Consider the following 16,516-nt stretch of genomic DNA (forward strand, 5'->3'; position numbering starts at 1 on the left):
ATAGTGCATTTTGAGTCAATATAAAGCTTTATTGCACAATCTTTACACAAAATTATTTCTCACTAGCGTTTGCTCTGTTACAGAGCAGAATATGAAACATGTCAGTGAATACTGGCCTCGGGAGACAGCTGTCTTTCCAGGTAAAGTACTGTCTATCAAGTGTGAAAGCAAAACTGTAGCCAAATGAAGGCAGGAACAACTGTGTGAGGTGATATGTTCACAAAGCATGACAGAAAGTGGCCACGCGTGGCAGCGTCCAGGTGTGAGGACTGAAGTGTGCACGAGGAGGAACATAAAACAACAAGCATGCATGTTTAAACTTGTATCTGTAGGTTTATGAAAAGTGCTTGCAGTAAACTGCATTTAGGCATTTCAGAAAAAGATTTCTCCACAGAAATATACATGAAAAACTGACTTCATTTAGATTTTCGCTGTGAATGTATTTTTCAACATGAACCTAAATCAACAATATTTTAAATGCATTTTTTAGGTTAAAAAGGGAATGCTCATGTTTTTCAAGACAGTCAACTTTATGATAAAATTCTAGATAAATAAAAAAAGTATTATAAACAATCAGACACCCAACAAGCAGCTGAACAGTAGAAACAAAAAGAGCCAAAGAGAAATTGTTACAAATCTTTTATTAAGATATCCATTATTTAATCCATTTTGACATTTTCTCTATGATTTGTATTTATTTATTTTACAGTCGTTAATGTGCAATTACCTTTGATAATGTCGGGTCACAGTTACAGGGCTTTCACAAAGTTATTGGCACTTGGAACACAGATAGAAATAGGATGAGCAGTACAGGATGTCCACTGGCGCTACAGGGTTACAGAGGGCAAGGAGCAGGGGCAAAGACATGGGCAGACCAATTACTGCACAGGTTGTGATGAAGCGCCGTTTCTGGGTAAATATATACCTCATGCTGCGAGTGCACAACAAACAATCTGACCTCTATGTGTGCGTCTATATATAATATACAGTATTTATCTATACATGTGTATAATCATATTTATATATGTACTGTTTAGTGACAAAAGGTTCCCCATGCCGTGCCACACCTCATCTATTCAAGTGTGTAGGTCTACATGTTTTGTAAACGCATATGTTGAAGATACAGAAATTGCAATGTGCTAAGAAAAACGTACTGAAAAAAAAAGAAGAAGCATGACATCATTCTATTCTCAAATGTACACAAAGTACAACGCTACCACACTCACACACCTATTGCAGATGAAGCGGTGTGCAGGAAGGTTGTGAGTGAGGTTACGTTTGAACATCAGAGAACGTAACATTGACGGGTACAATAACCGTTGTTCTTCTACTCTAGGCTCATTAGGCGCAATGTTATGACTGGGTCAATGCTAAGGAGTACAAGTCATTCAGAAGGTCACTGTGTAATATGGTTACTGTAAGAAGCTAGGGTTAGGTTGTTCCTTGCTTTAAAAGCTTCTTTACGTTTTGGATTTGTTGTTCCCTATGTGAGACGCGATGCTTTTCTAAGGGAATCAATGGCAATTGCACTCTGATTTCCCTCATGCCTCTTTAAAGGACACAATCAACAACAGCCCTGTGATATTGGAACTAAATTCAGACTTTTTATTTGGCTATTGTCATACATTTTTAGGCAGGAACATTGACAGATTTAGTAGCCATCATGCTAAATAAGATATGAAGAAGATAGAATTAAATTACATTTCTAGATTGAATGGGAATCTATTACAGTGGATTTATTTAGAAAACCTTTATTTTGACATATTTAAAGTCTGAAATGACAGGTTAATATATTGTATAACACCATGTCATACCCCAGCAATGTATGCTACTTTAAATGCACTAACTAAAGTCGTGTCATCATTTTTTTTTTAAATAATAGGGAAGAACGTGAAGATGTAATCTGAGCTGAACTGTAAACTTGGCCAAGTTAAAAAGCCACTAAGCCAATCAAATGTACACATTATAATCTCGATTTAACCACCTAAAACCACTGCTTTGCCTCTCTCTTGAAACACATGAATAAACATGTGGAAGTGAAACATGACACCAGCTGCATGAAGGACAGGAAGCACAACAGTCTTCAAAGACACTGGAGAGGTATGTGGGGGAGGGGTGCTCATGTGGCAGCAACAGTCAAATGTAGAGCTTGCTGAGGTTTTGTTGTCATTACCCTTTAGAGAATACTTACAAGGTACTGCATTTTTGTTTCTGTCCATATATCATTTCAGTAAACTCATCATAATTTGAATCAATAATGAAAATAGGCCGAGCTTCATCTATGATGTTATTTCTCCAATAAGATTGACTCAACCGCCTTAAATAAGACACATCAATTTCCTCCCGGCTTTCAGAAAATCGAACCTTGTTAGAAATGTCCCTCCAGAAGGAGAAAGTAATCAGTCGTCTGCGAGAGCACTTCACATTCCTAAGTCACACCCAGACCATTTCCACTTCTATCCATCTGCGCCAGGAATGATGAATCCCCTGTGCTAAAACTCTGAGGTCATTCAAGAAGCTTCGAGCAAACACTAACTTTCACATAAAAAAAAGAAAAAGAAAAAAGGTCAGTTTTTGACATTTCATAACCAGATGCATCCAGCAACAGAAAGGAAGAACACTTGGGATTTAACTCAACAGTCATCTTGATTATTTACAGTAGGAATTTGTGCCACTTCGAAACAAGAAACACACGCAGACATGGAAAAAAAAAGAAGAAGAAGAGAAATTCCACCTAAAGGGTTTCAATTGCTACACATCATTTCTCAAAAGGTGCAGGTTCATTAAGGTGCAGAAACCTCCACTCCCATGGAAGGTGCAAAATCATGTCAAACTCTTAAAATAAAACCGTCAGCCATTTCGAATTTCCTTAATAGACACATGAATAAATCGACATACTAAAAAGACACAGCCGCGCAAAAAAAAAGGCTCTCCTTCTTTCCCAAAGAACTGCTTCGCACACACACACGGGATCGTACCATTAAATCTATTTGCTTCGAGCAATATTGCCTCCTCGTGACATCACTGTACCCACCAGGCGTCTGCTTATTCAATCAAAAAGGCACACTCCAATATTCCAGAATTATTTCCTGTGGATTTTGCAGTTTATTTTCATTTTCAATAATTTCAGTACAAGGAAGAAAGTATCGGAGTTGTCATATCAATACAACCTTTAACCGGTAATCTTTGAAATCGTGGGCCAATGTTTTATTGAAGGAGGCAAACATTGCAGGTTCACAACCAAACAAGAAATAGTAACACAGACAACAGTCAAGCCAGCTGAATCAGTCTTATTATTCCTTCTATGCCAGTGAACAGAAGATGAAATGCTTCAAATTTAGCAGTTCAACTGCTCATTCCATCACTCTGCACTTTCAAATTAAGATAAAAATAAATGGCTATGGGTCTTGTGATAAGACTGCTTTATTAAACTCCTTTTTATGCAAAAATAGCACTTTTCCATATTTGACAAGACCTCTTTCAATAGAACATGAAGATCGAGATTTTAAAACAATCCCTTTCACTCTCTCGGCTCACACCGTTCTAGGCATGGGCACTTGTATAAATATAGTTTATCTTCTAAAAATATGACCATCTTTGATTACCTGTTGCCCTTTAAATGTTCTTTTACAATCAACTCAGTAAAAAGCTTTCCGCTTCACTCTGGATCACTTTTGTTTCAGTTCATAGACGGAGAAAACATGCTAAAAATTTAGAAAACAGAGAAAGATGAGACACATTTCTATAAGACACTGCACAGTGAAACACTCAGGTGCAAATCTCTGGTCTAGAGAGAGATGATGTGGTGACCAATACTTGCAGGGTGGTGAGTGGAAGATGCGAGGGGAGGAAGAACAGGTAGTGTTAATGTTTACTCTTGTATCTATTTTTAAATTGAGTTATTTTTCCTAGGCTGGATTACAAGTTGTCGGGGTTGCATAGAGAAACAAAATGCCACTGACACTTAAATTCAGTATACTCGCCACCTCAACTCTATCAAGCCAAACCTTCCTCCTCAGGCTACACTGGCAACTCACCCCATCACCTGCATTCAAGGGAATGTGTTTAATATGTAATAACAGTGGATGCACTTACACACATTAAAAAGACAAGGGGAGGCAGAGGGCAGTTAGGAGAAAACCCTCTCACTCTCTCCCTTTACTCGACTAACTCCATTGTACAGTCATAAAGCGAAAAATTTAAGTTTTCATGTCCTGGTTACATCAGGGTAACAACAACTGTTGACCCTAGCAGTGTAGTATAGATAGTCAGATGTGAGAGATCAGCGTGGACCAAAGAGTGTAGAGGCAAGCAGAACTGGGGAATACTGGTGTGTGTGTGTGTGTGTGCGTGTGTGTGTGTGTGCGTGTGTGTCTGTGTTTCACCAAACTTCAAACTTCCCCCGGACACAATGTTCAAAATAACGGTCCTCCGTCCCCGCCCACACCTGGTAGCGATTCACCTGAAGAGCCACCTGACTCCATGCCAGCACCGCCGGCGGCCTCCAGAGAGGCGGGGTCGAAGGCCGGATCCGCCCCCAGGGTGTCGTCCTCAATCTTGACGTGGTCGGGGAGGAAAGCGGTGTAGGCGTCGCTCTCCGCCATCAGTAGCTTCAGCTTGGGGATCCAGCTCTTACGGACCACGCGCCTGGCGTTGGTGCACATGTCGGCTGCGATGGCGTTCATCTCGCTCTCTTTGAAGGTGGTGGCAAAGTTCTGGCAATAAACTGCCGTGGCAAAGGAACACAAAAACAAAAAAAACGTTAGGCCGATTGCACCGTATGCTGGGAAGTACAACAAAGAACAACTAAGAACTAATGTCATGACGCAGACAGGAAGGTAAACAACAGAAACTGTGGTTAGGGGAAATGTTTTTAATGTTAAGTAAGTGGAACACACGTTACTTAATGAGTAATGTGCGGTATCGTACTCATTAATTCTGTCATTTCTTTTCAATGTTTTTTTTCCACTGGGCACAACCTCACCTGCTGCTGCCTCTCTCATGTCACTAACGAGATGTAGGGACATTTTTTTCATCTTCACGAAGTGAACCCAGACTTCACTGAGCTATCAAAAGGAGTTACACAAGTTATCCCTTTCCATACATGTCTGAGCACGTTGTGACGTATGCACACTCACACATAAGTGAACATAGGTGGGTGTTGCTACCTAGTGGTCACTGTGGGTTATTACCTAATGCTAATCGCAGGGTGCCACAGGGAGCAAATTAGCTCCCATTTGCACTTTTGTCCAAAAGTAGCCTAAAAACAGGCATGTTTTTGCTGTTAAATCAACTAAGACGTATAACAGCCAAACATTAAATTCAGTAACAACATGCTTTACAATATGCATGTATATGTTTATGTGAAATATTAATGCATGGAGAAAATGTGGAAGTTGTTTGCATGCTTGAGGGCAAACACCCACAGACAGAAAAAACATGTACGCTCACATTTGACCGCATGCAGAACTCTGTTGTCCAGGGGCTTGCGGCTCGGGTCATTGGTGGACGAGCGGATGCCTGTTCCACAGCTGTTGGCCAGAGTATTCCTGAAACATCAAAAATAAGAACGATTAGCACGGAACACAGAAACGTGTTTTTATATCCCCATAATAACAGCAGATAAAAAAAAATCCATTAACCTCTATATTAAAACGAAGCTCTCTCTTACTTTACATGAAACACTTGCAGACATAGACACGGGCAGAGGGAACAAACCTGTCGAAGAAGGCGGCCAGCAGCCTCCTGAGCAGCACCTTGTGTCTGGTCCCTGCGCTCACATGACAGTTCATTAGCTGGGCTCGCGATATATACACAGAAGTACCTGCAAAGAATGCACACGCAATGAAAACCAAACATCATCAGTACGTATCACTATGACCCATATATTGTCTCGCTTTTACAACAGGTTGATCTGTTCATTTTCAGATTTTATGGTTCGTAATGATAAAGATCTTCACTTTGATTTACTGGAATTGATCATCGGTTTATCTCGTGGCAAGTCGGATTCATATCAGGGAGTGAGGAGGCTGTTCTTGTGAGTTTTGCTTTTTCTCTTTGTTCTGTGAATTGCTCTCTCTCTCTCTCTCTCTCTCTCTCTCTCTCTACATATATACATCTGCATCACAGGTTTCAAAATGGGTATAATCTTAATATTATTATGTTATCAACAACACGTCTCTTTTCTTGTTGTTTTTTTTGCCTTAAACTACCCATCAATACTGGCTCCCTTTCTTTCTTTGTCCATGAATCTCTCATGCTCTCTCTAAGTCACACAATATATTGAGAGGAATGTGCCTGTAAGGTAACACAGACATTGCCATCGGAAAGTCCTTGACATAAACACACCAAGTCAAATGTGTAGTACTGCAACGTGATCTGAGGACAGCTTCCTCTAAATATGTGAATACATATCACTGTCATTGGCCTTGTTTAGATTCCTTGAACCAACTTGGCGTTGGTATATTGATGCATGTGTACTTCATACCTTAAGTGTATTTTTCTCTCACACGGATATACATAGATCTTCCATTTTGTCAAAGGCTTTGATTAACACTTAGAAAAGAACACACAAGGCATACCTGAGACTAACTCGAGTTTCTCAGCAGGGTCTCCTTCCTCGTACAGTTTGGGATGAGAGCGGTTGCCTATCTGAGCAATGAGTTCTACGGGGAGGCATGTGAGGTCTCTGCCTCGCATGCGACCCCGTGTCTCTGTGTGGTCTGGTAGAGCCTCAACACGTTCACCAGCTGCTGGAGAAAAACAAAGCTGCAGAATCAGAATAAAACCATATCGCTTTAACACACAGAGGAAATAGATTAAAGCAGTAAAGATAAAAACAGGGAAACTCAGCAGTGAAGGCAAAAAGTATCTTTCATCGAAGACATAAGTGGGTGTAAACCTCAGACCACATGACACACATGTTCTCTGTCTTTCAGGTGCAACTATAAACACTACTCTGTCTCATGTCCATTACCTGCGGCTCCCATGTTGAGCATGCTGTACATGGTATACATGTTGCAGATTTGCCTGTACTGCTCTTCAGCACATTCATCCGTCCCCTCTTCCTCTTCTTCGTCATCATGGTAGCTGATCGGTGAGTCACTGGCGTAGGTGCTCAGGGTGCCGGGGCTGGCGCCCTCCGACATGCCGAGGCCTGCGGCAGAGCTCCCGTTGGTGCCGGCGCTGCCACTAAGCCCGCCGCCGGCCACCATGCCCACCAGGCTGGTTACGTTGGCACCCATACCCATGGCCAGTCCGAGGGCTCCGGGGCTCTGAATGGCACTGCCCCGCACCGCCTCCTGGGAATAACGGGCGGCCTTCCTGGCCCCGCCTCCTCCCCCCGAGCCTGTCCCGCTTCCATCTCGGCTGCTGCCGCCCTCCCACAGCCGCTTGGCCACAGGAGTGCAGACCACCGAGTACGGAGTGGCTGCTTCCGGCTGGCCGGAGGGCTGCTCCGTCTTCACCCGTGACACCAGAGGGAGCGGCGTCAGGCATGAGGCAGGCCGCCCTGCGCCGTTACTGGTCTGCGTCACGGGGCTCTGGGGCTCCGAAGGCGGGGCCTCCTCAGCGTGAAGGCCCTGCGAGTCGCAGCTGGGAGAGGAGACCTAGAAATGAATGCATATCAACTTTGTGTCAGCATACATGAACCCATTGATGTACCGACAGACGTGTGTTTGCGTGTAGGGTTTTGCCCTGCTGGTGGCTCCAAAGGAGGGTCAGTCTGTTTGTAACAGCTAAGCATCTCAACAACCATTGGCCAGATTCCCTTCATATTCTGTGTGATTATTCGTGGTTTTCATCTAGAACCATCGTCCCACTATAACTTTACTTCCACCAGCAGTTCACTTGGGATGCACCAATCCATCTTTTTTTAGTCCTGGTACCTTTACCCGAGTACTGATCTGATACCAGTGTTTCATTATCAAGCTGCATTTCTCTGTGTGGCTCTTCCACTGGCATCGTTTCTTTTATGTGTAAGGAAACAATAAGCTGGACTTAAACATTGCTTTTGTAAAAAAATTTAAATAAATAAATGTACAGAACTGTTATTTATTGAAATAACGGTGTCCAATACCAGATTAGGCCATCGTCACCAATACCCACTCCAGCTATTTGAGTCGGGATCGGACCGTGAACTAATGTCAGTTGTGCATCTCTACTTTTCACAGATGAAAAGGTATTTCAACAGCTACAGGGCAGAGTGCTCTTAAATTCCTTTAGCTAATAAATCCCCCACTGCAGACGAACCTCGCTCATTTTTCACCTTTACAAACTCCTGAGCTAATATATTTTTCAGAATCGTTCCAACTGGAATACACACTTCATTTTAATCAGCCAAATCACATTAAAAATAAATTGCAATCAACACTAAACATGATTTTTTATAATATAGTTTTCTTTTGATTTGACCCATTTGGAATCTCTGCCACTGAGTATTCTGCTGCCGCCTAAATATAAATGACATTTGGTTTGTTTATTTGTGCTCAAAGCATTGAAAAACCTAAAAAGTTGAACACTCAAACGCTTCTTGTTCCTTTTTTTCGTCTCAGATACTGTGTTATTTGCTTTGAAAAGTTTCAACAGAAATCTATTTCAGCCTTACCTTGAGGAAGAACTCAGTGCCCTTCTCCATGATCTGTTGGATCTGCAGGAAGCCGGCGGTATACATGAGCAGAAACTGGTCCCCTACCGTCATGCTGAGACGGCCTGTGTAGCAGAAAGACAAAATCTGCTGGAAGCTCTGTGGCTGCACAGCCGACGGGAGCTCCACTACGGTCGGGCTCGTCTCATTGCTGCTACCACCTCCGCTATTGCTGTTGCTGAAAAGGTCCCGGAAATAAGAACTGCTAGCAGCCAGCACAGCTCGATGGGCCTGAGACAAAAACAGATGTATATGTATGTAAATCGTCCCATTAGAACTTAAAAGACAGTATTAAATGGCAGATTTGAGATCAGAGAGAGTTCCTTGCTATGAACACTTGATGGCAAGAGACTATTCCAAACTAATTTACTGAATTTGATGGATATCCTTCCTTCCCTAACTGAGTTTTGGTACCACAATAAAACTAGACTTTGCCTAAATAAAATGCAGTTTAAATACACTAGAGTATAAATCAAAAAGCCTAAGATATTAACCATTAAGCAAGCATTTGGTGCCAAGTATAGGTAAATGTAATCAGTATTTAAGTATGGCTGTTCTTCTTTATGTGACAGCTCTTTTAGTTTTAGGGTCTGCCAAGATAAGAGTGAGGAATGACATCCAGCAGAGACTCCGGGCAATTCAATTGGGGGCAATCTAACCCATTGTCTTTACAGACGAAGTAGGAAATGACATGCTATTAAAGCGCTCGTTGTCATTCCAAGTGAAGAGCGCCGCGGGTGATTTAACTTATCTCCAAACCTTCATCTGGACGGGAAGAGTTTAGGAAAGTCTCTCTCAAATCCGTACTGAGATGAAAAGCTGCTCTCTGTGAAAGTGTCTCATCATTGCAGGTTGGACTATCCAGTTAAAAAGTCACCAAAAAAAAGAGGAAAAAAGTTACCATGACCGCCCCCTGTTTTCAGACTATCCAAACAACACTTCTTTTGAAGTATCCTGGCATTCCATCCTCCACACAACCAGGCTGCCATGGAGCCACCGGACTAATCGTTTGCACCTAAGCCTTAGCTTCTCTAAATCTAGCCTGGACTTTCAATACAAGCATAACTTCCATTTAAAAAAAAAACGGTAATTACTCGCTGTCCCATCAGTACCTTGAAGGCATGGCCCTTAACCACCACGGAGACATCGCAGTAGAGGCCCTGCAGCCGCTGCTCATTCAGACACTCTAAGACATTGTTGCCAAAGTTTGGGATCGCCATCTGGAGGGTCTGGGCCATGGTGCGCCGACGCACACCACCAAAGGGTCTTGTTGGGGAAAGAAAGAAAAACAGAGAGAATTGAAAAGTGTGAGAAGGAAAGAGAGAATCGACACAATTACAGTAAGCGACACTGTAATATACATGTTATAAACCCTGGTTATTTAAACATAGGTTCAGCTTCACTTGGAAGTATCAGGCTGTTGCTGTTTTAGACGTCGAGTCAGCACATGCAGTGCCATATACACGTTACTGCGCAACAGGATTTTCATTTGAGTGTTTACACTGTTTTATGGTCACAAGCAGGGTCGTGTTTCCAGGTGGGATGAGCTGGGAATGCCCATTCACTACAATGACAAACACGGCTTTATCCCGCGCTGTGTCTTTTGTGTAAGAGGCAGGAGGCAATGCAAGGAGGAGGTGTAATGTAACATGGCTGTGTTAAAGAGAGAGAGAGAGAGAGAGCTCGGGGAGAACGGGCCTAAAACAAAATAGGTGAGGAATGTCAGACTCTTACATTAATGGACACAATAAAACGGCTGACAGTTTTTCACTAGGACAAAGTAAAGCCAAACATCCACTAAATCTAATGGAAGTCGACTTTTTATTACTACTAGGCCAAATTATTCACAATGAAAAAAAAGTCCCGAATAAGCATTCTATCCCTTGGCATATCCAATTGACGTAGACCACAAACATTTCTTCACACAGTCCCACTGAAGGATTCTAGCAGGCTGACAGGACGTTGGTATTTGAAACAAAGTTGTGTTGAAGCTTCTCGGGATAGTCTACGTTGCATTAATCCTATACGTCACTTTAGCCTTGCAGTGGTTGTTTTTGCCAGGAGCGGGCTCAGTAAAAGCCTTTTTATTTTCTGTTTTCAATGAGCTATAAAACCCTGTGTCCTCAGAGAACTGGGCCATGCTCTGTTATTCTATGTGCAAAAGTGTGTTGCCTAAACAAACAGCACATAGCATGTTTCCATCCACTTCTCTCAACAGTCAAAAGCAAACATACGCCGCTCACCCTGCACCCTCCCCGTAGATTCCTATATTATGAATGTCAATATTAAATTAAAGTGAACCAAACATTGCTCTGCTGAGGATATGAACGCCGTGCACAGGCCGTGTTACGGCTCGATTCTGTGAGACCGAGCTTTGTATTCGGTGTCAGGATATGTAAAGACACCGGATATTTTTCTTTTATCCTTTAGAATTTGTATACATGACCTCATTCTACACAATAGCGTGGGGAGGATTCTACTTTGCAGTTAAGGGATTCACATGTATAAGCATTATATGCCCTCTGTACCCACAACCACCACATTACCTCCACAATCACAGCTAGGACAACAGACCCATTGATAAGCCCACGTGGTGGCATTTTATTGGCCATAAACCTTTACTTAAAGCAGAATACCAGCCATAAGGGTTCTCACAGACACAGACGAGTGTACGGGCCGGAATAAAGCTGCTTTTCACACGGCTGCTTTACCACTTACAAGTGTTGCATGGGTACTAGCTGCATGCGCACACACGTGAAGATACATACCAAACAAAGGCAATCTCTGATACTGTGAGAACAAACCAATTGAAGCCCACCCTGTGAGAGGCATACAACCAACTTTGGTGCGACTGACTGATGAGGGCTGGAGTGAGCCGCCCCATCATATCCAAAGCCTTTCATTTGGGACCTCGCCAAGCTCCAGGGTAAAGAGAAATGCTCTCTTTGTCTCTGTCTCACTCAAGCTCCATCTCCCTCATACTAAAACACAGATGCGCACACACAAACTCAAACAAACCCACAAAAGGCACACTGAGTCACACACAGACATTAGACAATACTGCTTGTTTACAGTTTGGCGAGCCGCAGTAAGCACACATGCGTGCACATAAAGACACACAAACACGGGGCTGAGAGCAGGGTGTGTTTGCACAGTTTGCCCTGACAGTGAGAGAGAATGTGACTGTGTGTGTGTGTGTGTGTGTGTGCATGCATGCATGTGTGTATTTATGCACCAAGGAGGGGCAGTGAGGCCTGCCGAGATGAGAGGGATCAACTCAGGTCCTTATTCCATTAAATATATAGATCGCAGCCATGTGAACGAATGAAATTCACCCGAAGTCACCCTGTGGCTTCTACCAACCAGCCCGGTGGGGAAAGTAGGTCATTCATACTCACAACATACTTAAGATCTTAGACTTTTTATGGTAAGCCTTAAGAATGTTTTGCCCACATTCAAAGGGCTTATGTTATGTTATGATAGGACGGCTGTCAACATATTTCGGGAACTTATACCGTCTGACTACTTTCCAGTTTATCTAGTTGTACCTTTGAAAACAGCATGGGCTCTGACACTGCTGTGTGGACGATTACTGTGGAGTCATTGGTGCAGCTGGCACACAATGCATTCCCTCTATAGGCATTTCCTGGTTCTCATGTGCCCATGCCTGCAAAATCAAGACATATGCACAAGCCCGATTCGTGGTTATTCTTATATAACAGGGGGGGGGGGGGGGTCCTGAGTATAAAGCAGCACAGACATCGAAAGCTTTTAAACTTCTCAACTTCCGATGCTGTGCCTGTGGATACCTTATGAGTGTTCCCGACTAAAATGCTGGCTCTGTGCAGAAACGTGGACACGGGAGAGGATGCCGGGTAATGGGGGACCAGATAAGGAGCTCGTTAACGTGTGCCAGTCTACACGCCGGGAGTGCTCCACTGTCTGCTGGCACCGGAGCCGGGAGGCGACGGGAGGAGGCGACACATGATGGCAGCGAGCCTCGGTGATACCCGGTTGAGGGCGACGGTGTGTTCCCGTTTACGTGCCGTCAAATGACACTCAAGTATAATAATCTAAATCACCCCGAGCAGACTAAGCGGTCTCACGGAGTCCCCCTTCTCCACTGTGGCTGACAGCGTTCACATGTTTGATGCCATCTCCCATCCGCAGCAGGCCTATAGGAGGTGGCTAATGGCTAAGCTAACTGTTAAATATTTTTTTGGGTTCGCCCCGGCGCACCATCCACCTCATGCACGCTCAGCCCAGCTGCACAATGTCAAGCATTTCCGCCATAGTCCACACTCAAATACATAAACAAGACACTTACTGCCTGTGCGGGACGAGGTAGCTGTGCCGCGACGCCGGTTGTCAAGCCCAAAATGTTGCTTATTTAAATATTTTGGTGATGGGGGAAATCGCTCCCCCTGCCATTCTCCATTCTACCGACATCAACAGGTCATCCCAGGACACGCAGCAGCTGAGGGCGAGCCAGACGGAACCAGTGCGGCACGGAGCGGGGGGGGGGGGGGGGGGGGAGAGCACAACAAGGCACAATTCTTCACAAACGGCGCTCGCAAAGTGTTGCCGTGCCAACAACAAAAAAAAAAACTGACTACAATCGAATTTTTGCATATTTGAGAGAAGAGTTAGTTTACAGTAAATTAACAATTTAACTACACACATCGCCACTCTAAGTTGATACTAAGGTGCATTTCACTGTTTGAAAAGACTGAAGAAAGTTTTGGACTGTGCCGACCTGGACCCGTGCCCGAAGTGGCACAGCATATTTATCCCAAACTTTTATTGTCCCGTATCTACTGGACCGTTCAACCCCATATCCACGGCGCTATCTAAGGACACCGGCGGCACAGACCCCTCTCCCTTCCGCCCCCTCTTCTGCCGCCGCCGGTGATTCCTCAGACGACCCCGGCAGGTCGCCTCACACAACGGCAAAAAAGACACTCACCCCCACGCCGGGATGTTGGATGCAGACGCAGAGCGTTGGTTCAAGGCAGGAGACGCAGCGCTCTCTCTCCCCGCTGTTCCTTGCTCCGGGCAGCCATTCAGTGCGAGCGAAGCGCCGATTGCAGAGCCATCGAGGGCGGTACAGTATCCCAGGGGATTGCGGAACACCGAGCCACCGATCGCGCGGAACAGAAGACGAGGAAGACGAGCATGACGCGCTCGTCATTCAATCGCATGATCGCGTCGAGCGCTGCCTCAATTTAGGGAGACCTACCCCACGGCGTGGACTGTTTGCGCATTGGCACAGCAAAGCAGCAGCCAGGAAGGGGAAACCATCTCCCGCCTCTCTCTCTCTCTCCGCATATGAGCGATGGAATTGGAGAAAAGTAGGCCGTCCGTGTGCCCGTACTTATTTAACTTGAGTGAACTAGGCGTGCGCACATAAATAGTAGGATTACAGCCGCGCCCTTGTTGCCTGTAAATGAGAAACCTTATATGCAAACCACAGGGTGCTATGACACCTGGCAATTATACCTGCACGTACCTGTGTTCAACTGATATACCCTGTGGTTATATCTATAAGTATATCTAACCTCTGCTCCACCACACTATTCGAGAATAAGTAGCTTTCTATGCCTTATCCTGCTGGCACAACCATAATGTTTCATGTGTCAACAGTACACATAGAAATGTCCCATTATGGATTCATGAATAAATGTCTCCAACATAGCATGGCAGCAATGTCTGGAAGTTACCTGTGACTTTCTTTGAACAGAATGAACCAGAAATCAAACCTTGGTTACACTAAACAGTGTCATGTGCAAATGCATTTACCTTTCTGCGCTTATGTCAGAGAACCCAACATCTCAGATTGGAGTTGGAGTAAACATAAAGTCACTTGATTGTTTTGTCCTGTCCGTATGTCTCTATGCTTGTCTGTTGTACTGTGTATTCATTCAAGCAAAGGCTGATAAGAGGTCAGAATACTGGTGATTCAACTCACAAAACTCTTAATCTGGAGAAAATATACTTTATTGATCCACAGTGGTTTGTCCTCCTTTCAAATGATGCTAATTTAAAGTGTATGACCAACAACGGAGTAATTGAAGCGTCAAACTCATGGCGTCATCCATTGAAGTCACAAAATGTTCTGATTTTTGTATATATTGACTACATCTCATTTGTGTCTGGTACAGAAGGAAGCCCTGTTTGTGTAATTTATCAAATTAGTGATTGTCCCCAATCATGTTGTGTGATCAGTAGCTTTTAACTGTAGCATGGCCTTTTAAATGTCTTGCAGCGGTGTCTGTATACAGCATTAAATGTTGTGCAAATTCTTCCCTTTCGGCTATTATAAAATCCCAGTACTAGGATTTACGCTGATAAAAGCATGATGAAAGATAAACATCCTTTACCTTTTTAGTGTCACATCGAAGTTGTCACTGACGGAGCCAGTTGTTTTTTACAGGTCACAAGTTAAATGGAAACCACCTGAATAATCAAGTGTGAACAGGGATCCGATCGTGAAGGTCTAACTGCTATTCACTGTTTATTTCTTCACAGCAGACTTTTTGACTTATCATAGTAGGAAATGAACAGATGTTACTAACAATAATAGCAATGGCTCTGTTCTTTTGAAGCGCCCCAGTAAGTCATGCCATGACACTGAGCCTGCATGGACAATAGGACCCTCAAACTGAAGCCGCTAAATGGAACTCAGGCATCATTTATTTGATGTCAAAATATGCCTATTCGGCTGTAATCATAACCTTTCCTTATACTGCATTAAATACACATTTATTAAAAAGATCACAGAACACACAAGTTGTTGAGTGTGGTATGTTCAGCTTGGTCATAAGTGTTCATGTTAAGACAAAGTTTGTCCGGTATTACATAATATGCATTTTGAATACAGTGCTATTTCCTTTTCCATTATTAAGGATGGAATGGACAAACCAGCGTAGCATATTATCTTCCATAGACAATGATGTTTTTATCAGCTCATGAATAATAAGAACGTTAAAAAATGTTGTAAATGATGCTGTACTGGTCATTAAGCTGTATTTGGAACAGGGGAATTGCACAAAGCAAAACTGTAAAACATACAAACCAGTGCCATCTCCTGGTTGTGATTCTCTGTATTATGTTTTCAAGAAAAGCTGATGTCTGTAAAATACAAACTGATACCACAACTCGCTTCGCCTTTTACTCTCAAGTCCAATTTCACTTTTGCTTGATACACCCACCCAGAAATACTAGAAATACTCTTGTAACAAACATTTGCAAATATGTTGCTGCAGTATATTCACGTCTAAATTAATTAAGTTTGCATGCTATTTTCTGAGCTGAATCTGAGGGCTTTTCTGTGGTCAAAACATAGTTATAATTGCTCACTACCATCACGCAGCATGTCCCAGCAAGACTACATTTTACATTACAATTTGTAAATATTTTCTCTTTTAAAATATTTTGAATGCAGCAGAGAATACATTCCCCAATTTCCTCAGTCACTGCTAACAAACTCGATGCACCATTTGACCCTGACGTGACCATGTCCCTGTGACTTAAATGAAGATTCAGACATTTAAGTGCCACTTTAACCAGTAGAAATAGAAAAGAGTACACGGTAGAGAAATAGTTTCCAATCAAGTTTCTCAATCAACCTATCGATTAATTGACCTTCACTTTAGCTGTACTTGTATATACTGTTGGGTAGTTTAATTTATAACAAAACACAATATTGTATATTCTTTAAGTGCTTATTTAAAACTTATTTTGCATTTAAGAATCTGACTTTGAAAAGTAATGAAGCTGTCAGATAAATAGTGAGGAAAAAGTACATTTCCCTGTGAAATATAGTGGAGTAGAGGTAGAGATTGGCATGAAGAGAAAATAATCAAGTATAGT

The 16,516-nt window shown here is 43.1% G+C and overlaps 1 protein-coding gene across 3 annotated transcripts; it reads right to left on the reverse strand.

Moving 5' to 3' along the window:
• Positions 1-638: 638 nt before the first annotated feature.
• Positions 639-13,766, reverse strand: nacc1a (nucleus accumbens associated 1, BEN and BTB (POZ) domain containing a). 3 transcript variants are annotated; one of them, XM_079177081.1, is made up of 8 exons: positions 13,611-13,766; positions 9,757-9,910; positions 8,606-8,875; positions 6,977-7,607; positions 6,582-6,752; positions 5,719-5,824; positions 5,452-5,549; positions 639-4,726 (listed from the first exon to the last, which is right to left on the reverse strand). In XM_079177081.1, exons 2-8 carry the CDS (start codon positions 9,880-9,882, stop codon positions 4,416-4,418), a joined length of 1,713 nt encoding a protein of 570 aa, XP_079033207.1. In that variant the 5' UTR covers positions 9,883-9,910; positions 13,611-13,766; the 3' UTR covers positions 639-4,415. The 3 variants fall into 3 exon arrangements, with proteins under 3 accessions (XP_079033207.1, XP_079033206.1, XP_079033205.1); XM_079177080.1 differs by having other exon boundaries at positions 6,582-6,749; positions 13,611-13,727; XM_079177079.1 differs by lacking the exon at positions 13,611-13,766 and adding an exon at positions 12,972-13,075.
• Positions 13,767-16,516: the final 2,750 nt, after the last annotated feature.

The sequence above is a fragment of the Pholis gunnellus genome (assembly GCF_910591455.1).
Source record: "Pholis gunnellus genome assembly, chromosome: 17".
NCBI classification, from domain to species: domain Eukaryota; kingdom Metazoa; phylum Chordata; class Actinopteri; order Perciformes; family Pholidae; genus Pholis; species Pholis gunnellus.